The 24,162-nt window shown below is 37.7% G+C and overlaps 2 protein-coding genes across 5 annotated transcripts in view; both read left to right on the top strand.

The window, feature by feature from the left end:
• plxnb2 (plexin B2) overlaps window positions 1-4,161 on the top strand; it is a 164,839-nt gene extending 160,678 nt beyond the window's left edge. For all 4 annotated transcript variants that reach the window (XM_015393549.1, XM_015393548.1, XM_015393547.1 and 1 more), the window contains 2 exons: window positions 609-683; window positions 1,200-4,161. In XM_015393549.1, coding sequence (XP_015249035.1) covers window positions 609-683; window positions 1,200-1,304 — 180 coding nt within the window. In that variant the 3' untranslated portion in view covers window positions 1,305-4,161. The remainder of the gene's footprint in view (window positions 1-608; window positions 684-1,199) is intronic.
• An 8,763-nt stretch (window positions 4,162-12,924) lies between these two features.
• tubgcp6 (tubulin gamma complex associated protein 6) overlaps window positions 12,925-24,162 on the top strand; it is a 38,825-nt gene continuing 27,587 nt past the window's right edge. Inside the window, exons 1-5 of the mRNA XM_015393551.1 lie at window positions 12,925-13,255; window positions 15,540-16,344; window positions 16,437-16,600; window positions 19,117-19,330; window positions 22,504-22,662. Coding sequence (XP_015249037.1) covers window positions 15,562-16,344; window positions 16,437-16,600; window positions 19,117-19,330; window positions 22,504-22,662 — 1,320 coding nt within the window. The 5' untranslated portion in view covers window positions 12,925-13,255; window positions 15,540-15,561. The remainder of the gene's footprint in view (window positions 13,256-15,539; window positions 16,345-16,436; window positions 16,601-19,116; window positions 19,331-22,503; window positions 22,663-24,162) is intronic.

Here is a 24,162-nt window from a genome sequence, read left to right as displayed (position 1 = left end):
GCGGGGCCAAAAAATAGCATCGGTGCAACACTAGTCATAACACTCATACCCTGACTTCTTCTGCTAAATAATAAATTGGATGAAATTAAGGTTATTTTTTCTATATTATTCATTGAGAATATACTGCTACAATCAAAGATAAGTTTATATTAAGGCTCTCAATGCATTTCACTCTCAATGATGTCTGAGACATAATTTCATAGCATACATTTGTTGAGTGTTCTCCCCATTCATGACTGCATATAGTTTAAAAGAAACAAACGAATGTAAGAACCTGGGTACATGTTGCTTTCATGTGATGGCTAATATTATTTTGACTGGAATCCTTACTTAAAATAAGATTATATTTAATCATAAGCTCCTATTTTATTCAAATATGAGCCAGTGCATGTTTGATTAATTTATAGCATAAAACATTTTGAAGTGCAGTGGTTACAGTACCTAGGATCTTTAAGGATCTTCTTTTGCGCAGAAAATGTTTGAATTGCTTTTACAGGTAGTCATTATTCATACTAGAAAAAAAAGAAAAGGCCAATTCAGCTTTGAGCAATTTTGCTCTTTCATTTGGTTGAATCTCTTACCTTTTAACTGTCCTTTATGTTCCGCAGTCTCACACCGACAAACTGAACACCCAAGTGGCTCTCCATCAGCTTTACCAGTACGCCAGCAAATACTATGATGGGGTAAGAACCTCCTAGCTTTCCCATCACACCCGAGGAGGGCTATTCCACTGTATGCACTGCTGCTCGCTATATTTCTTTTTCCTTCCCTCCTTCCCCTTCACTCTTCATATGCCAGAAAAGAGATTGTGTGAAATTTTAATTGAAAGCATTTCTGGGGGATGTGAATTGGAAAATTGCTTTGGGAATTGATTTTTAAAAGTCCACCGCGCGTCGCCACTTGAGGTCACAAAAAGAGGGATAAACAAAACCTAATGAACAAGTTGGATAAACAAATGGGGCTGTCATTCTCCCCTAAGAGGGGCTCTCAAACAATAACAACCAGTATGACGTGACTGTTAATGGTGAATAACGCCCCTCTCCCCAACTCGTCACCCCTTTTCCAATTGTTTTTTTACTATTCCAGCACTCCCCTTCTGCTGTCCTTCATCCGTGTCCTCCTCCCTCCTCCTCTTCTCTTGATATTTGTGACTGCACGGTCGATCATTTCAATGACCGTCCTTACGTTGTCCCTTTCAGATCATCGCATCCCTGGATGAGGACCCGGCTGCTCAGAGTAAACAGCTTACCCTGCGGCTGCAGCAGATTGCAGCTGCCCTGGAAAACAAAGTGACTGATCTCTAACCCACCAAGGGGAGGGACATGAGTCAAAACATAGAGGGAGATCGCCAGTGACTACAGGGGCTTATTTCTACTTTTTTTTCTGAGCATAAAGTATGGAAATTGAAAATCTAAGAGGGGACTCCCTGTGTGCATCCCTGGAGCGTCTTTTTTTTGGTTCTGTGGAGTAACTGGGACTAATTAATTGCCCACAGATGGCAAAAAAAACGAAAAGACTGATGGGAAAATAGTGGGTTACATTGTCATAGGTACGCCTTAAATCTCACTTGCCAAACCTTAAAGGTCTGAGCCCTTACTCATGCTCCCCTGAATATTGCTCCCAGGATGCAGATTGAGAGAAATCTGAGAATTAAGCCCTACTGTGGAGCACCGGTACAGCAGATAATCAGATGTTGGATTTCTCTCTGTGTGGAAAAGGGTTTAAGAGTTGTATTATATATTTTTTTTAATGTGCAGTCTTTATGCAGAAAGCTTTATAAGAAACAAAAATATCTTTTTAATTGGAATCACTTTGTGGTGCAGACAGTGTTTTTATCAGCCTGTGTGTGTATGTGTAGATGTCTGTGTGATGCGTGAACAGGAGTGAGTATGTTGTGAGTGAGCGTGGGGCTTTGCGGGAACATGAGTGTACACACAGGATGCCTACTTTACCAGGCGTGAGGGCGAAATGACGCCTGCTTTCTCTCATTTGAAACCCCCTGCCACCCAGAACAACGCCGGAGCCTGTGCTCTCACTGAGCTTCACGGCAGAGACCAAAGGGTCCGATCGGGGACATCGGCTCGTATGAATGACAGGTTACCACAGGTTTCGCAAACATTTCAGATAAATTCTTTGCTTTTTATACAGAATCTTTTGCTTTAAGCTGGATTGCCACTCGTGCTCGTGGAAATCAGTAACAGCACAGCCTGTGTCCCTTTATTGTACAGTGCCATGAAACATTCCACTGCAACTAAAGCACAGAGGGATATTTCTACGTTTTTTAAGACATTTCAGTTAATTAACTATTTCTTTTCCTCGTTGTACAATTTTTTTCTTTAGCTGGCATGAGAAAGAAGCAGTTTTATTTAGCCATGGAGCCATGCCACTCATGTTAGCTCTGCAATAATGTCAGTATACCATGAGCAACAAAACAGTAGATTCTTGCTTTTTCTTACAAAGATATTCACCATATCGTAGCAGTTCAGCAATATGTTAAAGAACAATTCAAGATTAAGTTATGTATTTTTTATATTTTTTTGTCTTTTTTGTGCCACTCTTTTATTATTACCATTGTAATGTTACAAATAATCATTGCTAACTTTGCCTCTAAAGCTATAAAATAGCCTAATGCTGAGGAAATAATCTGCTAGAGATGCAGTTGGTTCTGCAAATTGTTCTTTTACTTTTTTTTTTTTGGGTGCTTGGGTTGAATTGTGTATATAATTGCTTATGGTAACTGAAATATTGATATGTCAGTGTCAGAGCGTGGACAGGGTCACAATGAAAGTTTAATATTTCTTACTCCATTAAACACCATCGCTAAATTGTAGGTCTGGCTGTCGACAGATCATTTAATTGTCCTCCCTCGTATTTGGTGGTGGACTCATGTGGCAATGAGATCCAGAAGACCCCAGAATGTTAACGATTCCTGCCTTGGCTAAAGTGGCGTTTGCACAGACCTCGAGCCTGCCCACCTGCCATCTCAGCATGGCGCTTCGGCTTCCTGACTAACAGCATTTGGCACTGCCCACTCAGTGCGATACGGAGTGGCACTCTGTGTAATGAAATCAGCAGGGGAGGCTTTTGATCTTAATTGCATGTCGACTGCAGGCTCCATCCTCATCTCCGCTGTTGTTTACTGGTGACTCCTTTCTCACTGACAGTCGATGCAAGAAGCTTCTTCTTTCAGAGCCTTTCTTTGACCAAAAATGTGCCTTATTGAATAGGATACATATATATTGTTTCTAAATTATTCTGTTGGTAAAATAGGTGAATATGATGATAGTACTATAGACACAGCAATGTACTTGGACTTGTGATCTTATGTGTGCTGTCTAAATGCTAGATGCGCTGCTGCAGCCATTTGCGTGCCATTAGGCTGAAGACATTTCAGTATGATTTATTTTCCGGCTCCAGTTTTGATGTGTGCATTTCCTTTGGGTGTCTTTGGTGTGTGCTTACTAGAACTTTGGTGGCTAAAACAAAAAAAGTCAAAGATTAAATGTTGCTGAATGACCACTTGGATCTTGGTTTCCCTTAAAAATGTCTTACATTCCAAAATTAGACAAAAGGGTATCCGTTTGTACAATTGATTATAGTGCAAAATTGTTCCAATGGTGTTAATTCTTCTGACCTGTGTTTCTAATCTATCCTACAGTGTGTACGATAAATGACTATCTATACTCGACAAATTATTTTTCTTACTGCTGTGCAGTTATTTTATTTTTTGTTTCCTGTACCATATAAATCTTTGTCAAACAAGTTGAAATACTGTATTCTATCTGTATACCCCTATGCATTGGTTCCTAAGACAAACTACAAAAGATAGAAAAAAACTGTTTGTGCTGTTGTCGAGACCTGTTTTTTTTTTTTTTCTTCTTTTTCTCCCCCGGTTTTGAAACTTGTGAATGTGCTGTAATGATAAAATAAACTGGGACACTCCACTTTCGGTACAGGACCAGTAATGTAAGCCAATGTTTTCCTCCCCATTTGAGGCAGCTTCGAATACTCTTGATCTTGTACCTGATCCGGTTGTGCTGGATGAACGTAATTTTAAAAGTCGTATGTGTGGACGGAGCAGTTACCCACAGGTTTCATCATGCACTCCTCCGTGAATAAACTCAGAGACATATATACCCTTCATATTGGCTGTGTTTCTTTCACTTGGACATTATTGATTTGCTTTGACTGAAAACGTTCTCATGCTTTATTCATAAGGAGTAACAATCACCTTGGGTGATAGAGTTGCCACTGAAAGCTGACTTTCTTTTTGAAGTGAACGGTGTGTTCTTTCAAATCTAGCATTTACAGCAGCTTTTACCCAGACTTTTCCACATTTCATCACATTTCAGCCCAAAACATTGATTTAATTTTGGGGGAATTCAATGTACAGTAATTGGCCAATATAAGGACTTCTAAACCATTAAGGAAATGTGTTCAATACACAAATAACTGCTTTTGGTGGGGAAAAAAAGTTATCTAGCGACATGCTGATATCTACATATATGTTCTATGTATCTCTGACATTAGATTATATTTGCTCTACACCACTGTTTCAGTTCAGAGGTTCTAAACTAGCACTGCTCAGGCTATTAGCAATGCAAGCTACAACCAGCGTATATTACTTTGATTTTGTACTTTAAAAAAGGCAGCATTAAAAGTGATCGTATCAATACCAACTCTTTCCTGAGTTGGTATTGAAGTGAAACCATTGTGTTGCAGCTCTGTCTAGATGTTTATAATCCCTATCTTGCAGGAAAAAAAATAATTTTTGTAGCTTTAAGATTTGTTGTATAGGAATGCAAATGCATTAAGCTAAATCAAATTTTATCAGACCAGCTTCCTTATTCATGCTGAAGACTTAAGGGAGTAGTGGAGGATGTTCTTTTTTTCCCCGTGGATCATCAAAATAAATGGTCCTCATAATTGTCATCATCCTGGTGATATATTTACGTAAGGCCGTCCTACGTGCTCGTCCCCATTTTACTTACCGGTGGTGAGTCTGAAAAAATTGCAAATCTTTTGGAAAGTGAGCCTGTATGAAGGATTGAAAAACAGCAAATTTTAAACAGATTGTGCACAAGGTGAAATGGCTCGTGCACACTCTCGCATTTGATAGGCATTTCCTCGGGAGCGGCTACAGGGTTGTGCAAGCGCATTTTTTATTTTTTTTTTAAAAAGTGGATAGGGTGGATCTTTTAAAAATTTGGGAAAATCCTCCAGTATACCTTTAAATCCCAACTGGAAGGTGCCGATTAAGTTGAACAGAATTCTTTTTAGAAATATTAGAATGTACAGGGTGGAGTACAAATGCATGCCACACTTTTAGAGATTAATTTGCAAAATATATACATAATTATTTTTTTCTTTTTTGTTTGCATTCATTTTTCTTTTTCCTTTCATATTTACAAACTATATCACCACACACACATTGGCATTTGGAGTTGACATGACAAAATATGGAAAAGTTAAGTATGAATCTACAGTCATGGCCAAAGTATTGAAAATGACACAAATACAATATTTTCAAAAGATGTGCTGCCGTCTGGTTTCCGTGTGTGTATGTCAGATGTCATCGCATACAGAAATAAAATTGCAATCATATGAGTAACCAAAGCTTTTAATGACAGAATGAGTTAATGCAGCAAGTCAATATTTGCAGTGTTGACCCCTCTTCTTCAGGACCTCTGCAATTCTACCTGGCATGCTCTCAATCAACTTCTGGACCAAATCCTGACTGATAGCACTCCATTCTCGCACAATCTATGCTTGCATTATGTCAGAATTCCTAGTTTATGAATTGTATTATATATTATACCTGCCTGTTGCCATTCCTGAGCAAGCTCTGCACTGCTGGTAGCCCCATCCAGCAGCTGAAACACTTAAGAGACGGTCCTGGCGCTTGCAGGTCTTTCTTGGGCGCCCTGGAGCCTATTTGGCAACAATGGAACCTCTCTCATTGAAGTTCTTGATGATGCGATAGATTGTCAACTGAGGTGCAATCTTTCTAGCTGCGATTCTCTTTCCTGTTAGGCCATTTTTGTGCAATGCAATGATGACTGCACTTGTTTCTTTAGAGATAACCATGGTTCACAGAAGAGAAACAATGATGCCAAGCACCAGCATCTTTTTAAAGTGTCCAGTGGTATCATTCTTACTTAATCATGACAGATTGATCTCCAGCCCTGTCCTCATCACCACCCACACCTGTGTTAATGGAGCAATCACTGAAATGATGTTAGCTGGTCCTTTTAAGGCAGAGCTGCAATGATGTTGAAATGTGTTTTGGGGGATAAAGTTAATTTCCTAGGCAAATATTGACTTGGCTGTTACGCTGATCACTCTTTATAACATTCTGGAGTATATGCAAATTGCCGTTATAAAAACTGAAGCAGTAGACTTTATAAATAATAACATCTGAATCATTCTCAAAACCTTTGGCCATGACTGTACAGTATATACACTAGCCATAGAAATGGACAAAATTCTTAAAGAAAATACATAAAGTATGGTTAATAAAAAGGACTTTATGCCAAATACATTTTTTCCAACAGAAGCATTCTTGTATTTTACGGCTCTACATGCTCTCCTAATTAAATCAGTCTCCAAATGTGGCATACCTAGGGATGGTGTATGGCCTTTACCTTAATGCCACATCAGGTCTCTGTGACGAAGTTTAGAATACAAGCTTAGGGTTCTGGCATGAAATTATGTCTAAAAGGCAGAACACGTTCACTGTGACAAACATCAAAGGCTATAAAGATTTGTGCTGATATTGAGTCAATAAGGAAACTGGGGGAATGAAAATCAATTGCAGGAGTTGATGTACTGTATATGAAAGACCTATGCGAGGCCTGCATCTAGGCTGATCCAGGTAAGCAGATCATTGATGCAACAACAGATGGAGTCCTTCAAGGCTTGTGTATTACTGCATAATATTATTCCTGATCCACTTCTTTTACTCCCAAAAAATAAGTAAAACAATTCTTGCTATAATTGTATTTCCCCTTGAGATGATTTTTCCAATGGAATAAATAGTTTGCCCTTAATATAAGGGAAGATGTTATGCATTTGAAATAAGGATAATGGACCAGATTTGTTTTGTTGTTTTTTTAAACTGAACTGATCTAATGCCATAATAAAACTGTCATGTAAAATTTGCTTATTTCAAGGAAAAGGTTGACCTGATTAGATTTCAATTTTTGCAGTGTGGAAATCAAAGACGAGAGACTTCTTTATATATCTACTAGGGCATGCTGCATACATCAGGGTGGCAAACGTATTCACATTTGTAAAATGAATTAAAGAAACCTAAACCATGTCCTTTATTTTATAGCAAAATGAATAATGTGCACAAATAATTATTACTCAGTCAGCATCGGTGCTGGAAAAGCTAAAAGAAAATGTGCTCAAATCTGCATGTTGTTGGCTTTTGTTTTCCTTCCCGTGACAATTCCCTGCATACAGCTGCCAGCCTCTCCTTTAGTAGGAGATCCTTCTATTCCCCAATAGGTTGCTTTTCACCTCCACGTTTCAAAGTTCCTAATGAGATTTGGCTTTGATTCACACCTCCTTAAGGGAGGAAAAGGAGGTGAAAAACTTGGAAGAATATGAACAGTTATTATGAGGTTTCGTTTTTGAACACTGCTGATGAATTATTCAAAACCACTGAGAATGGTTCTACAGCTTCATAAACACATATATTTAACATTATAATATTAAAATGTGCCAAGCTGCTTTATACCATAAATATTGGGACACAAAACTGCTAAGCTACTGAGAACTAAAGTAGTCCTGTTAAGGGGTTCTTTTAATCGACAGTAAAGTTATTTTTTTTTCTAAACTATCTGTAAAAACTAACTGTAAAAAGCTTAAAACGTAAATAATAAATCAGTTAAAGATGTTTGAATCAATCAGGGAAAGTACCTTTTTCAATTGAAAATACCTGCTTTTAATTTTTCTTTGGACAATTTCCCTTAAAACCATTAAAAACTTAAGTATTTACAGCCCTTGCACTTTTTTCCCATCTTCCACTGCTTAACCACAAACTAGATTTCCTTATTTTAAATAAAAAAATAAAATAAAAAAACTCAGTGCTCTGATGTCCCTAAATAAAATTAAATACAAACAATTGCTTTCACCTTCTTGGTATATATCCAGCTTTTATGTGAGGACCTCTGAGGTCAGTTAAAGAAGAAAGTTCTTCATGAAGATTATTTAAGGACAGCAAAGTGAGATTACTAAAATGTATCCCAGGAATTTAATATTTCCCAAAGCAGTGTTCAACCAATAATTCAAAAATGGAAAAAGGTAGCACATCTCCAAACATCCCCAGAGTCGGGCGTTCACCTAAACGGACAAAAAAGTGACCCATATTTTCTTGACACTCTCTAGGGGAGCTGTAAGGATCCACAGTTTAGTTGGGACAAACTCTCCATAAAGACATGCACTCCAAAAATGTATTTATAGAAGGGTGAAAACAGGAAAACAATAAGAAATCCACAATTCACACAGAAGACTCAACAAATGTAATGAAAAAAATATGCTTTGCACAGATAAACTAAAACTGACATATCTGACCAACATGCAAAGTGATGTAGAAAAATAACGCTGCAAATAAGCCTGAAACAATATGTGCTTTTCCTTAGCAGGGACATAAAGCTGGTCAGGGTTCATGGGAAGAGTTGATGGGAGGTATTACAGGAAGAAAACCCATCATAGTCTGCAAAAGCCTTGAAAGTGTGTGTTAGATTTACCCTCCAGCAGAACAACAAACCAAACCATTCAGCCAGGTTTCTGTAGACTTTAGCAAAGCATTGTATGTGATGACTAATTCAGCAGTTGTGCACTTTTATTGCAACTTTTTCCAATGCCATACATTTTATCACTGTTTTGTAAATAATGTTGGTTGAATTCATGTTGTGTTGAATAATTTCTCCTTTGGATGCTGAGCCTAGAAAGTTGTAGTTGCCTTTCAAGGTTATATCCCCTCTTTATTTTCCCATCATTGTTTAAAACACAAATGAACAAATTTGATGGCACAATATGCAAACAACATTTTATTGAACTTCTTGAAAGGTCTTAGCTTCGCCTGTTCCTGTTGATGCCTTCATGCATGAAAACAAAGATATACAACCACTTTTCTATATCACTCCTATTTCTTTAAATTTCAGACTTAATATTTTTTTCAGGAAGGATGCATACCTAAAACCAGCATCTGTGGGTTGTTTTGAGTGTTTTTCTGTTGCACAGAGCCATGGGATTATACGCTCTCTGTTTTTAGGTTCTGCTTGACATTACCATCTCTTTGGCTGAGTTTTGAAAAAAGGACTACCACAAACAGCTTTAAAAATAAGATTAAAAAGAATAAATATGTGAAAAAAATAAATCAAACAAAAACCACAAAAAGAAATAGATATGTGCCAGCCACAAAGGATGCTAAATCTACAGGGACATAGCTAACCCGAAATGTGATCAAAGAGGTGCAAATCCACAATAAAGAGATTTAAACGGCTACACAGAGACAGAGAAACTGCAAAGCGAGGCAAAACAACTAGGGCCGACAAAAAATGAAAAATAATATACAGATATATTCTACAAATTGACAGAGCAGAGCAGTAAAAAGAAATGCAAATTACTTTAAAGATATTTCATTGCCAATGGACAGAAAAAATGTAGCCAACTATAAATTTGCTGCAACTGGAGATTAAATGCCCAGTGAGAGGCAGAGAAAACCAGTAAGAAATTATAGGAAGGGCTTTTGACAAGCATGTACTCAAAGCTTTTTATGTTCTGTCCATGGTTGGTGTTTCTCAATCAGTGCTCATAATTTATCAGGATACTGTGAAAAAAACTACACAAAAGGGAGGATATTCCATATATTTTTGTTATTATTCATTGAGAAATTATACATATATAGAGAAAATGTGACAAACAGATCAGATTAAAGTAGTCCAAGAACAGCTTGTATAACAGTGTACATTTTGTCCCCTCAAAATAACTTGGCACATCTCAATTAATGACCGAACCACTGGCAACAAAACTGAGCAAAGCCCTAATTGAAAGTGTTCAATCTGTGCCCAATTAGCCATTTTCCACCCCAGATGTCTTGTAACTCGTTAGTCTGTCAAGGTCTCAGGTGTGAATGGGGAGACGGTGTTTTACATTTGGTGTTATTATTGGTGCACTCTCTCTTACTCTGTACATGAAGTTCAAGAAAGCACCTCTTAACCTTTCTGGTGATCTTGAAAAAAAAAAAAAAGAATTACAAAGATGGCCAAGCCCAACTGAACTGCAGCACAGTGATCAAGACCATACAGAGGTTTAACAGGAGAGGTTCCACACAGTGCAGGCCTTATCATGATCGAACAAGGAAGTTGAGTTCACATATTGAGTGTCAGATCCAAACCTTGTCTTCGGAAAAAAGACAGAATTGCAGCAAACATCGCTGCAAGGCCTAAGTGCTGCAAGGTCTTCCCATATCACACACTGCATGACTTTCATTTAAAAAAAAATTATTTTCAAAAGATAAAAACCTGACAACAGTTTTCAGAAAACAAACTGGAACCATGTTGTGTGGTTTGCTAAGACCAAGAGCAAGCATTAGACCCAGATGGTGTCAAGCGTGTGTGCAAGCAAACTGGTCTCATCTATAGTCAGAAATGATGGTGGGAGTACTGTGACATACTGAGGCAGCATTCCTACACGCCTAAAAGATGACCGTTGCCAAGATTTGGTCAAGATTTTAGGTGCAAGTGAAGCACGACATCTGTGCAAACATTTCAATTGTAAGGTGGAGGAGTGCAATGACCCTGTCATCCACCAACTCTGTGATGTTGTATGAGGAAAAGTAGAAGACACCTTTAAAGCTACAGCGACCAGGTGAGATAAGGCAGTGCTGGATTATAACAAAATATCAACATTTTGGGGATAGATTTTACATTTCCACCTCTAAGTTGACTCATTTTGTTGTCAGAAGACACTATTGGCGTCGTGTTGAGTTCTTTTTTTTGAGGGAACAGCAAATTTACACCATTGTAGAGGTTGGGCTACTTTTAATAAGATAAAATCAATATTATCCTCCTTAGTGCAATACTTTATACTGCAACTGGCAGAAGCAAGTGTCTAAGTGTCTAAAATGATTGCCTTAGAATTTATCTAACAAGACTGACAGTGAAGTATGTAACCAAAACTTTACTCTACCTACCTAGAAAACCTTATATAAATATCCTAAATATCTTGACCTTTTTCATATTCTAAAAAGTTACAGCCATAAAATTTAAGATTTTTATTCAATTTATTTTATACGATTATTACTAATGTAAATAAAGAAAACTTGTGCAGTCAAGGGTGTTGCATAGAGGGTTTTTCAACTTAAAAATCTGCAAAGTATGGCATGATTTTTTTTTTATTCAGTTTTCCTCGATCCGAACATCCTGCCTTTATTTAAGTCCATCCATTTAAACGTAAAAATTGACAAGCTTCCTTTAGCCTCCTTAAGAACCATCAACATGACACCTCAAAGCTTCAACTTTTTTTGTAATATGATTTATTTAAAAAGGCCCAGTGTACAGCTCAAATATAAATGTGAACATTTGATGTATTGCACCAGGTTATAACCAGATTGCATCTGCTGTCACTTAAAACAGTTTTTACTCACACCATACAGACACACATACTTACTCAGCAAATAAATATAAGCAGCTTTTAGCAAACTATTTATATAATATAATACATTTTAAAATGGAATTAAACAAACCTCAGAGCTACATCTCTTCAGATTGATTCCACTGCTTTGTAGCTTTTATAGAAAAAGCAGATAGCTCAGTAACAGTTGGGCGAATGGTGTGGTACAATGTCTCCAAGATGATAATCTCATTGATGAGGGGAAATATACACAAAATCAGAAAGCGGAGGAGAGGTCAGACTTTTTGTAATTTGTAGACAAGACAAAAAAGACAAAATGACAAACATTTTCTTTACTCAATAACGTGAATTTCTTTAATATCCCAAAGTGGTGGCAGTACACTGGTCCAGGTATTTTAGTCTGTTAGCAGAAAGACTCAATAGGTCTTGAAACACCTTCGCCAGCCTGCCCCCAGCAGGTGACACAGCTGCAAATATCATGGCATGCATAAATGTCTGGTTTACATCAAGTAAAAAGCAATGTCTATTTTTTTTTTCCCTAAAATCTATTAGGTTTGGGGTAATAACTTTTGTCATATTAAAGAATTTTCTAATTCAAGTTATATAGTTATGGCATTTTTCCCCCATTAATAAAAATATCAGTGCATAAAGGTTTTACCACGTTTAAACATATACCTACCTCTGATCTTCTTTATATTTAATTATATACATATATTATATATATTTTCTAAGTACCACTGTATACAAAATTGGTTGATTACTAGTTAGTTTAAACATTATCGGAGTTAATATGTGTAAATATAAAAACATGCCACACTATTCAGATTTTCTATTTGAATTTCAAGCCTGTCTTTTTTGTTTGTCTCAACATTGTTGTTCATAGTTCTAAAGTGACACAATTAAAAAATGATTAACGATGCATTTACTGTACGGCTGATAATATTCTGTAGTAGAGAATACCACTTTGGCAGAGGATTCAAATAATATCCACTGGTCATCCGTCGCTTCTAGATAATTAAACTCTTTATTTACAAAACCCTGGCTATCATATGTGGCAATAATTGTGTGATATAACTTATTAAAAAACTGTAAAAATAGGAGACAATTGCAAGTATGTCATTGGTATTTTTTTTTCCCGTGTCACCTGAATGCAGCATAGTGACAGTTTTCCTACGTCGTGATTGGCTGTCTGGATTGGCCAAACATAAAGGCTGACGTAAAAAGCATGGCGACGCTTGCTGGCGAAATCGTCCAATCACATTGGAGTGGGTTGGCTTCAGGACTGCTCGTCGCCCGCGTTTGTTTGATAGAATATGAATGAGAAACATAGCTTGAATTTAGCTACGGAGTTTATTTTTTGACATTTTCCCCCTGTTTCTATATAATAAAACTATAAAGAATCGGCTAGTATAGATACATATGGAGCTCGGTTGACTGTCTTCCTTGGGTTTGTATGTTTACCTAACAAACATCTCGGAAATGGAACATAACTCTCCAGTCTGGTGCTAATAAATATTAGCAAATATGGGAGGTTGGAGCTCTTTGGATAAATATATAAGGAAAACAACGTGAAGAGGGTTATAAACATCACACAGAAGCGTCGTCCTAGGTTGGTATGAAACTAAAATGAATATGGAGTTTGATGCAGGCAAGCAGAAGATAATATTGCTAACACTTAGCATGTTAGCAACATCCACCTCTATGTTAACATGTAAAGTGTTGCGGTAATGTTAAGTATTATCTTAAATCAATGTGGTGTGTTGATGGCATTACATTAAACTTAACCCTGCTCAGTAAAGAACACAGTCCTGCATGTTTGAGATGTTTCTCGGATCAGATTGGGATAAATGAATTTAAGAAAAACCCTGTTAATTAGAAATCAGTGACACTGAAGCAGGGACAACAACTGAAACATGCAGGGCAATGTTATGATGGTTGGGGTTTCAAAACACTTCACTGCTCTGTGCTATTCAAGACGTTTACCTCCACCCATCTTGAAAAGTATATTAGTTTGGGTCTTTTAATAATGCCTTAATTTAAACTTTTCTCTCTTGCAATTATCATGACATCACTAGAGCTGCAGCTAACGATTATTTTGCAAATTAATTTTTTTTTCAATTAATCCTTTAATTGGAATAGTTTCCTTAAAGAAGATTTTTTTACGAAATTGAACCAGGTGAAACATAATCTTTTTCCACTTGAAGAGGTCTGGGTGGAGCATAATGACAGACGAAAACATTCTTTTTTGTATCTTAAATGCAAAATGTTTACATATTTTTTTATTTTATTTACAATTTTGATATATTTACTGCTCTAAGTAGGTTGCTCTGTAAGAGCAGTAATAGATTACTAAATTATTTGATGATCATTTCAATAATCGATTAATCACAATGAATCCCATTAATTGTTTCAGCTATAGACATCAGCCAACTTATTGCACACTTCAGTATAGTTTCACCTTTCACATTTTTAAAAGGGTTTAGGTTCGATGAGTGTTTGGGATCATTGTCCTGTTGTTGATGGAATTCTGACTTGGGGATAATCAAGAACAACCTCGGACCCCCCTCCCCCTCCATCTTTAACCAAGTTATGTGCGTTTTCCATCACCGAGAACTGAAAGGTTGCTGACCAAAATTGAAGTGAATATGCAGAGTTTACATCAAAACGCTTGATCCTCTGCTCAATAAATCTATACACATGGGCAAACCAAACATCATGTAGATGAGAGCTTCACAGTTTGATTAGAGAAAAATGAAGGATTTGCCCTTGATAGAAGAATGTCTGTGTTCCACATGTTAAGTGTAAGCTTGTTGCATATTGAAATGACTCTGTTTCACTGCCAGTGGTATAAGTGCAAAGCTGGTTGGTTAACGAAAAGCAAATTTCTCTTTAAATCAACAGGTTGTGGATAATGCAAACTATAGACCATGCTTAAAACTAGTGTTGCACCGATACCAGTATCGCCCCGATAATGCACTAAAATGGTGGTATCAGTATTGGCGAGTACCAAAAAAATAGGGCACAGATACCATTTTGTTTGCCAAAAGTTTATTTAACTATTTTTACCCATTCCAGGTAGGCAATAAAAAGTTCTACTGGATTCACTTTATATTAGTCTTTTTCCTGATTCACAAAGGTAGGCAGCAGCTTGATAAAGCCATGATGACAATTATTTTACATCCAAGTAGTATGCAGTTCTTCATATATACAAACAGACACGTTAATTTCAAACAGATGGTATCGGTATCGGCCGATACTGCACAGCCAAGTGTCGGCATTGGGGCCAAAAATGGCATCAGCGCAACACTACTTAAAACCAGACTCCGAGGCACAAAAACAAACCAATATATGTGAGCGCTTCCAATTCTGAGAAGAAAAGTTGCATATCTACAAAAATGTGCCAGATTTGGGTGGGTGGTTATAAATGACATGTTTTTTGTCTTTAACTTGCTACGGGAGATTAAACTATCTATGGGGCGTTTGAAGTTGTGGCTGTATGTAAAGTTTTGATTCAGTTTGGGTGAAAGAAAATCTACATTACACCTGAACTGTTACTGTCATTTCTGTTTTAGAAAAAATGGTTAAAGCTGATATAATTCTAGTTAAGAAATAGTCAAATACTTAAAAGTAAATTTAATTTGACACTCATTTCATGTTGGTTATGTGTGCATGAGTGTGTATATAAAGTGTTTAGAGGTAGAATAAGGTGATGTATTCTAGGCTGTTGGGTTTTGAACAGGTTGCAGTTCAGTTGAGCTTCAGAGGAGGGTCAGATGTTTGGTTTAAAATATGATCTGTTGAGGTTTTTGTCAGGGTGTCTTGGCAGTTTGTGTTTTGCAGTTCAGAGATGGTTCTTAAAAAAACTAACATGCATGTTTCTTTTTCCCACCAAGCGTCCAAGACAGAATAGCCACCATGAATGCAAGCTCAAACAATCCCACAGAAGCCGCCCCCAGCAGCAGCATCACTGAGCTGCTTAGCGCTCTGTGTGACTGCAGTCTCTCCGGGGTGTCTTGGAAGCGTCGAGCCCTTGGAGGAGTTTCCAGAGATGCTTTCCACAGAGCTCTCAAAAAGAAGGCTTATGGCGCCCTGCTGTCTAAGCTTTTTCAAGATGGCACCAAGCGGCCTGCCTTGAGACCAAGTCCTGTGGCCAACACTCCGCCTAGGAACAAAGTCCTGATGATGTGTTTTGACTTGCGAGTGGCCGGGTGCCGAGATGAAGCGGAGGCGCTGGAGGACCTGCTGGGGAGGCTGCCTGAAGGAGCGTCCTCTGGTCTGACAGAAGTAGACTCAGTGCTGGAGCTCCTGGTGTGTCTTGCTGGCTCTGCACCTCCGCCTCCTACCTCTTTCAGCAGAGACTATATGAGACGAGAGAGGCCCGTTCTACGAAGGCCCCAACCCTGGAGCTACCAGAGCGAGGAGCTACAAAGACTTGAAGCCAGGGCGTGGAGTCTGGTGTGTGCGGAGGAATGGGCAAATTTGGAGACTCTGTGTGGATCTCAGCAGTTGATAAACTCGCTGCCGGGGACGGGGTTGCTGACTTTGAGGACTAAAGTGGAAACAGAAGAACGATTTGAGAGGGAAACTAGGCTGACATTGTTTGGGGCACTACAACACACTCGAACATCTGACATGGACATCAGACTGGACCTCCCTCCAATTCCCAGTAATGTTGATGTTACTGGACTGGCTATCAGGGTAGGTTACTAATGATTTAACCTCAACACAAAAACTAAACTTTAGGATTTCTAAGAATTTCTACTGAAGCACATCTTGTGTGACCTGTGCAGGTTCCTCACTATTTAGATCAGTCTGAGGACGAGGGCTTCCAGTCATCCTCCAACCTGACCCCAGACTCTCAGTCGGAGACGAGCCCTGTTCCAGATGTTGACATCTGGGAGGCTGTCCGCACATTTGAGCCTGGGCGGCGCCGCTGCTGGGAGTCCGTAGGCTGGTAAATGAGCCGTTTGCTAATTATTCATGTACATCCAAATAAATTAGAATCTCATTGAAAAGCTAAGTAGTAACATTTACAGACAGTAATGTATTTCACTAATTTCTGTATTTTTTCACATATTAATTTATTCATCTTGATGAAAATGGCAACAGCTAATGAAAACCCAGAATTACGCTTGTAGGAAACGTGACTAAATACATTATAGAAACAGTAGAAACAGCTTTCTTTAATATGGAAATGTCTGCCTACTGAAAGCTATTTCATGCTCTGTACATTCTATGTTCTAAAATCTTTTGCTTTGGCCCTTTCTGCAAAAATTACTGCATCAGCTTTTTGCAAAGAGAGGCTCAACTGGGTGCTCTTCAGAGGTGTTCAGGAAGCCCGTTGCTTTAACGGCAGCCTTTAGCTCACCTGTACTATTTGTTCTGGTGTTCTCTCATCTTCCTCTCTTCAAAAAAATCATAATTTCTGTGCACCTTTTAGATCAGACTTGGCAAATAAAGCCGGTGATCCCATGTTCATTGAACCAGCCATTATTGTCAGTGTGGGCAGGTGCCAAGTCCTGCTGGAAGATGAAATTAGCTTTTCTATAAAGCTGCTCCGCAGAGGCGAGCATGAAGTGCACCACAGTGTTCTGGCAGAAAGGATTGCTGACTTTGGATTTGATAAAATATCGTGTCCAACACTTAAATGACACATGGTCTCTCAGATTATCACTGGCTGTGTAAATTTAAAGGGAAACGCCTTTTTTTTTTTTTTTTTTTTTTACATTGAGCCCTTGATTTTACGTTATTACATCATGTTCTACTCACCCATATGAGTTTTGTGTCATTTGGAGCCGTTCTGAAGATATTCTGTTAGGTTATATCCAAGTAACGTCTTCCTATGGGCAACGACCTGAAGACACAAACTAAACTGTTCATAATTTATTCTTTATGGTACGCCATCATTCATAACATGTAGGCGAATCGCTGTCCCCCAGACATTTAATTTCATTTCATTTATTTTAAAACATGATATGATTTAACAATGTTTACATTGAATGCTTCACAAACATGCATCATGTTTTAAAAAAGGAGTAGGATGAAGCATAAGCTTATTAGGCCCTACCCCTCAGTTACATGTGTCATGGTGGTAAAGGATAATTATTTACAGTAAGACAAACAGTATACCAACTTTTTATATATTACTCTTTTTTGTATTCATCAAAAATACTTTTCTTATGTTCTTTTTTGAATTGCTGGATGCTTTTACATTGTTTAATGTTTTTAGGCAAGCTGTTCCAGAGTTTCACTCCACTAATTGATAAACTAAAACTTTTTGTTGTTGTTCGAACATACTTAGTTTTGAAATAAAATTTTCCTCTTAAATTATATTTTCCATCTCTATCAGAAAACAATTGTTGTATGTGCACAGGAAGTTAGTTATTACTAGATCTGCGATTATTTATATTTATATCTTTTAAAAAGCGCAGTGTGTATGATGTTATTCGCGCGCCGGACTGGAGTTGTGACAGGCAGCTCGGACCACAGGCGGCTCCGCTCTACCCCTTCTATTCATTCGGCGAGCTAATCTGAATCATTTAATTCCATTTCGAGAGCGAGATCATCTGTGGTAGTAGCACTAGACATCATTCGTTTTTAAAAGATACAAAAATAAAAAATATAACCTTGGATGTCTGGGGGACAGTGATTCGCCTACATGTTCTGAATGCTGGCGTACCATAAATGATAAATTCTGAACAGTTTAGTATGCGCCTTCAAGTCGTTGCCCAAAGGAAGACGTTACTTGGATATTACCTGATGGAATATCTTCAGAACAGCTCCAAATGACGCAAAACTCATATGGATGAGTAGAACATGATGTAATAACGTAAAATCAAGGGCCCAATGAAAAAAAAAAATAAATAACAATGTTTCCCTTTAACTCTGGATCTAAGGCAGCTTGTATTCTGTGCATCTCCCCTTTTCCTCCAGTCTCTACGGTCCTTAAATTTGAAGAATAACAGTCCCGTTCTTTTTCTCCAAGTGGGTAAAACACTTGTGATGTTTTCTACATTTCAAAAATGGATCGACAGAAGTAATGTTAGAGCTATAGCCCACATTCTGGATATATGTCTCTATGGTGGACTTTGAAACACTGACTCCAGCTCCTTGTACAATTCCTCCAAACTCTTGAATTAATTTTTTCTCTCAAATGTTGAAGGCTAATTAGAAATTTGTTTTATGTCTAAATAATGATCCTTTTCTGAGAAAATACATTTTGGGTTTTAATTGGCTGTGAACCTTTATTAAAGTGAACATGGATGAAGTAACCTTGAAAAAGTAACCTTGAAAAAAAAAAAAAATTCCTAAAATCATGCAGCAGTTTATTTTATTAAACAACTATAATAAGTCATAAGTTAGAAACATGTCTAGTTCAGTTGAGTAAATGGCAGAAAATCATACAAATAAATAAATGAAGAAAGTGTACTGTGGATTTAAACTGAATTTCTTTGATTTTTGTTTTGCTAGCCCACCTGGAAAAAAGGAGTCCTTCTTTCTCACAGAAGGAGGCAGGGAGACATTTGACCAGCTTTATCGGCTATGGGAGGGAGAGATGAGGGTCGTGAGTTCCGGTGCTTCCTCTCCTATCCTCATGCTGCCTCTAGACTCCCAGACGCAATTAGTATCCGACCTCCTGAATGTTCTGATTGGAGTGGCGTCCACCACCTTCCCTCTCAACCAGGTGAATTCGTCGTCACTTATTACTGAGACACACTTAGATGCAATCTTTTTTGGCACAGTGCCACTGCGCAGCAGCACACAGAGACATTTGAGTCATTGCACAATTAGTCTGAGATATAAACAAACGCATTTCCTTTTAAAAAAGGTTATTACGCTAAAACTTCTAGAGAACTGAGCCAGATCGTGTCAAGCCATTAACCTGATTAAACGATCAAGGAGTAAATTGCAGTGTTCTCATGTTAAAAAACAAACCGCAGGAGAGAGCAGCAGTTGCTTTATTGTGTCCCATTAAGTTTTTTTTTTTTTCTTCTGTTTCAGGAAGGCTATAGTCTTTTCTTTCATTGCTAATTGAATCACCATTCCCTGATTTCCCCTGGCCCCTTCCTTATCCTGTTACTGCAGGAGATGTTTGACACTAACATAAAGACATAAGAATAATGCTTAGAGCACTTCTCAGTAGTTCTCAAGGCTTTTAAATGTTTCTAGGACTTTTTGTTCCACCATCTTTAGTGCAGACTCCATGACCTTTTTAAAATGCTGTTAGCTGGAAACCTACTGTACAGCATGAGGATGGGCCTGTCATTTTGACTTGTTGCTATCTTTATTCCAGTAGACGGCAGTCAGAGTGATCTCTGCTTAGAGAAATCAGGAAATATATTTTTAAGGGTGGGGCAGCTATAACATAGCTGCTTATAACAGTCAAAGTCAACTGGATGCTATTCAAAACAGCTACAGCTGCTAGAGAGGGCCCGTGTGAGTTAAATGATCTTAGAAATATTTGTTTAAAAAAATCAGCATGTTCTCATATAGTATTTAACATGGTTTTATTTATAATTAAAACAGGCTAGAAACAGGTTTGCTTTCTAAAGTTTAATTAATTCATTTTAACTGATAGAATTACATAGATTTTCTAAATAATCTCTTGTTCTACTTAATCTATAACATTTTTTTTTTTTTAGGTTTCACACAAACTGTTGCTTCTAAAATCGTTCAGCTCCCCAAATGTGATTCGGGTTAATTAGAGAAAAACTAGCAGGTGTTCCTAATAAACAAATTGAATACAATTTAAAATTTCTCAACACGACTAAATAATAACAAAACTATTTATTTATTTAATTATTATTCAATTTCAGCACAAAATATCTCTTTATTACCTGCTGACGTCTTGAAATGCCTCAACCCCTTCAAGATGAGTATGTTTAGAATGAAGCAGAGCAGCTTCTGCTGATCCCCAGTTAGCCAACGGATTCCTCAGAAACCTTAACTCAGCCAATTAATAATTCTGGGTTTGTGCTGCAAAAACCTTTTCTAATTAAAAGCAAAGATTTTCCCTCACAATGTTGGCTAGTAGCATCTTTCCAGACTTCTTTTAGGGACAATCCTGGTTGGACTTTGAAATATCCTTGGGATCATTTGTTTACATTGTTGCAAAGACCGAGTGAGTGTGTTGCTGTGGCTAAGGCAGATTTCATCATTGTTTTATTTGTCAGGAGAGCAGTGTCTCTTATCGTCTGTGTTCTTCCTGCATCCCTCCATGCTCAGTTAGGCTGCATAAACCTCATTTACATGCTATGAAATGCTGGCTGTCAGCTCACAGCACCGGGCTCTATTGCACCATATATAACACTATACATTAATATACAAGAATCCAGTGATTTTTAGTTATTTATTTCAAAGTAATTGCATTTTTTCAAGGTATTTATTTACAAAACAAAAGCATGCAACCATTTAAAAATGGGTTCATCACCAAAGCTTCTCTTGAGATCCACCAGTAAAGATCAATATTTTTTTTTCAATTATAGAAAATGTTTAAAGCTACAGTGTGTAACTTTTAGTGACATCTAGCGGTCAGACTGCAGCAACATGAACATCTCCCCCCCACCGCTTCTCCCCCCCAACAGTACGGCGAGCGTTACGGGACAAAATGTCTTCCACGACGTCCACATCACCTACCTTCTCAAGTGATGAGGTTTGTTTACATAGATAATTTTACAGATAGTATTTCATTAATCTGTGTAGGGTATAGATTTCATGTAGACTTAAGATAATAAATATACCTGTTATTTTTTCTACATCGTTGTGACATTTTGGGGATCTCGCAATCACTAGTTTGTTGGCTCTGCGCTGCCGTAGCGCAAAGATGTCTGCCTCCATGGCTGCGAGACCCGCTCCTATGTAATTATAAATAACGAATTCTAAGGCAACGCAAATATTAAGGTTAAGAGGCTGAGCTCGTAGATGATGATAAAATAACATAGTTATGTATAATATATTACATTTCTGACTGTATATCCCTGTAATTATTACACACTGTAGCTTTAAATAAACCTTGCTTTTAGCTCAACTCCTTGTTGTTTTACTGAGATGCTGCCATAAGTGTTAAGTGTATATATTAGTATATTAGTATATTTTTTTGCATGCCTTATACCCTAGTGTTTTTAGAGATTTTTATAATTTTATTTACTATTTCATATATGTTTCATGTTGCACGACTGTACCACAAAAAATTCCTAGTTGTGAACTTCTTCACTAACAATGGCAATAAACCCGATTCTGATTCTGATTCTGATTCTAAGATCCTGTTTTAACATGAACAAGAGCAGGTAGTATAAAGTAGATTCTTGGCTTCACTGGTAAAGCATGAAAACTAGCAGTCATATTGTAAAGATACAGTTTCCTGTTGTGCATTCCTTGTTGCGTCTTAAGGTTTAGCAGAACTGCTGAACTATTTACAGACCATTTTTTTTGCAAGACTTCATTTCCTTTTTTGTAGAAAAAGCATTTTAGGAAATCAGATATGACTCATAGTTTGTTCAGAAAACTAACAAAAGATGAAGTTAATGTGATTTTTATATAAAACCTTTTTGTTTTGTTGACCAGGTGTGCTTTTATGAATGCCTTTATGGCTGGAAAATATTCTGTTCTTTTTGTTTTCCGTGTTATCCCAGAAGGATACTGCGTAGAGACACAATTTCTAGTTCTTATAAAACTTCTGCTTATGTCATCTAATAAAGTAACTCCACTGACTTCAAATGCCATCAAAGAGGTGACTCTCCAAACACCCCTGAGTTTCATTTTCCCTGTTACAAGTGTGGAGAATTATTATTTTTTTTATAATTATCAGACATCCCAGCTCCTTATAGACCTTTTCTAAATATGTGCTTTCTATGACAGAGCGTTCAGTTCGATGTCAGGCCTGGTGTGTGCGTGTCGGGAGCTTCTCCAGAGAGCGTGTCTCGTCTTCTGGGGGAGTTGGCCCAGTATGGCACCTACTACCTGAGGCTGAGTCGCTTTTCTCTCCAGAGTGCTGACAAGAAGGGCCTAGTCTTCCAGGTATGTTTATATAATCACCCTTAATTAATGCTGCTGGGACCACGTTTTCTGTCTTGTATGCTGCACTAATGTCATTTTTACCCCCACTGTGTTCATCAATTTGGAACATTTTAATAGTCCCTTAAGGGACAACTGAAGACAGGCAGGCCTAGATAGACACACTCTATTTATGACAAAAGAAAACCATCTAAAAAGTATAAGACAAAAGCACTTCAATAGCAGAAAACATTAAAAACACCAATAATGAAAGCAGCCTCTATGGTTATACAAGGCTGTTTTATCATTTCACTTGTTTAGAGCGCCTTGAGAAAACATAATGTTAAACCTTTTCATCACCTTGGAGCCACATACTTAAATTGGTTTTTTTGTGTAAAATTTCATGTGATACACACTAAGTACACAAGTAAGCTGAAAATAAAAGAATCAAGAGTTTTTGAGATATTCTTTTAATAAAAAACAGATGTGCTTTCATATTCTGTCTTGTTTGTTTTGATCTCCCTAAATCTGAGGAGTGCATCTAATTGTCATCTGAAATTACATAATCTATAACCTGAAATTACATACATCAATTTGAACGGAGATGGACCATTGTAAAGAGAAACAGCCAAGAGGCCAATGGTAACTCTGGAGGAGCCGCAGATGCCCATTGCTCTGTAGATGGAGTCCACTGGGCAAATACTTGTAATGTGGTCCACAAATCTGCTGCTAAGAAAACAATTCTAAGAAAAATTTTTCTCCATGTTTGGTTCTAGTTCTGGGTGTACAGACCTGAGTGGTCTGGGAGGTTGATAAACTGACAACAGCTCTGTTATTTGTTGAGGTGCTGATCTATTCATTGATTTATAGACTTACCAAAGGATTCTAGTCTATTCTCTGAGCTACAGGTAGCCAGGGAAGAAACAGAGCTTATGTGCTCTTTCTCAGTTCTAGTAAGAACAAGGGCAGCAGCGTTTTGGATCAGCTGCAGCTGTCTGATGGACTTATTAGGCAAATCTATAAAGACATTGTTGCAGCAATCAATTCTAGTAAAGATAAATGCATGAATGAGTTTTTCTTGATCACGGTTGGACATTAGTCCTTTAATCCTGGAGAGGTTTTTCAGGTGATAAAAGGTTAACTTAGTAACTGCCTTTATGCACCTCTGAAGGTTCAGGTCTGAGTCCATCATGACACCAATCTTTCTGCCATAAACAGATGTTTCTAGCTGTGTTAGCTGGAGCTGTGAGTTAACTCTGGACCTCTCCTTTGGTCTGAAAATTATTTACTCAGTTTAGTTTGCATTCAGTTGTAGAAAATCATCATGCATCCATGTACTGTTCTGTTCTAAGCATCTAACCAACGCTCTGATGCTTTTATAGTCCCTGGTGACATTGTGATGTAAAGTTGTGTGTCGTCTGCATAGATTATGGTAACTGATCTTGTTGTTTGCTATAACCTGAGCTAAAGCCCCTGTCATACCTTGGCAATTTAGACAGCATATGCCTGATGTACGAAAAATCT

This window comes from Cyprinodon variegatus, unplaced genomic scaffold (genome assembly GCF_000732505.1).
Source record: "Cyprinodon variegatus isolate N-32 unplaced genomic scaffold, C_variegatus-1.0 Scaffold647, whole genome shotgun sequence".
Taxonomy (NCBI): Eukaryota; Metazoa; Chordata; class Actinopteri; order Cyprinodontiformes; family Cyprinodontidae; genus Cyprinodon; species Cyprinodon variegatus.
This window is presented reverse-complemented; position numbering and strand designations above follow the sequence as displayed.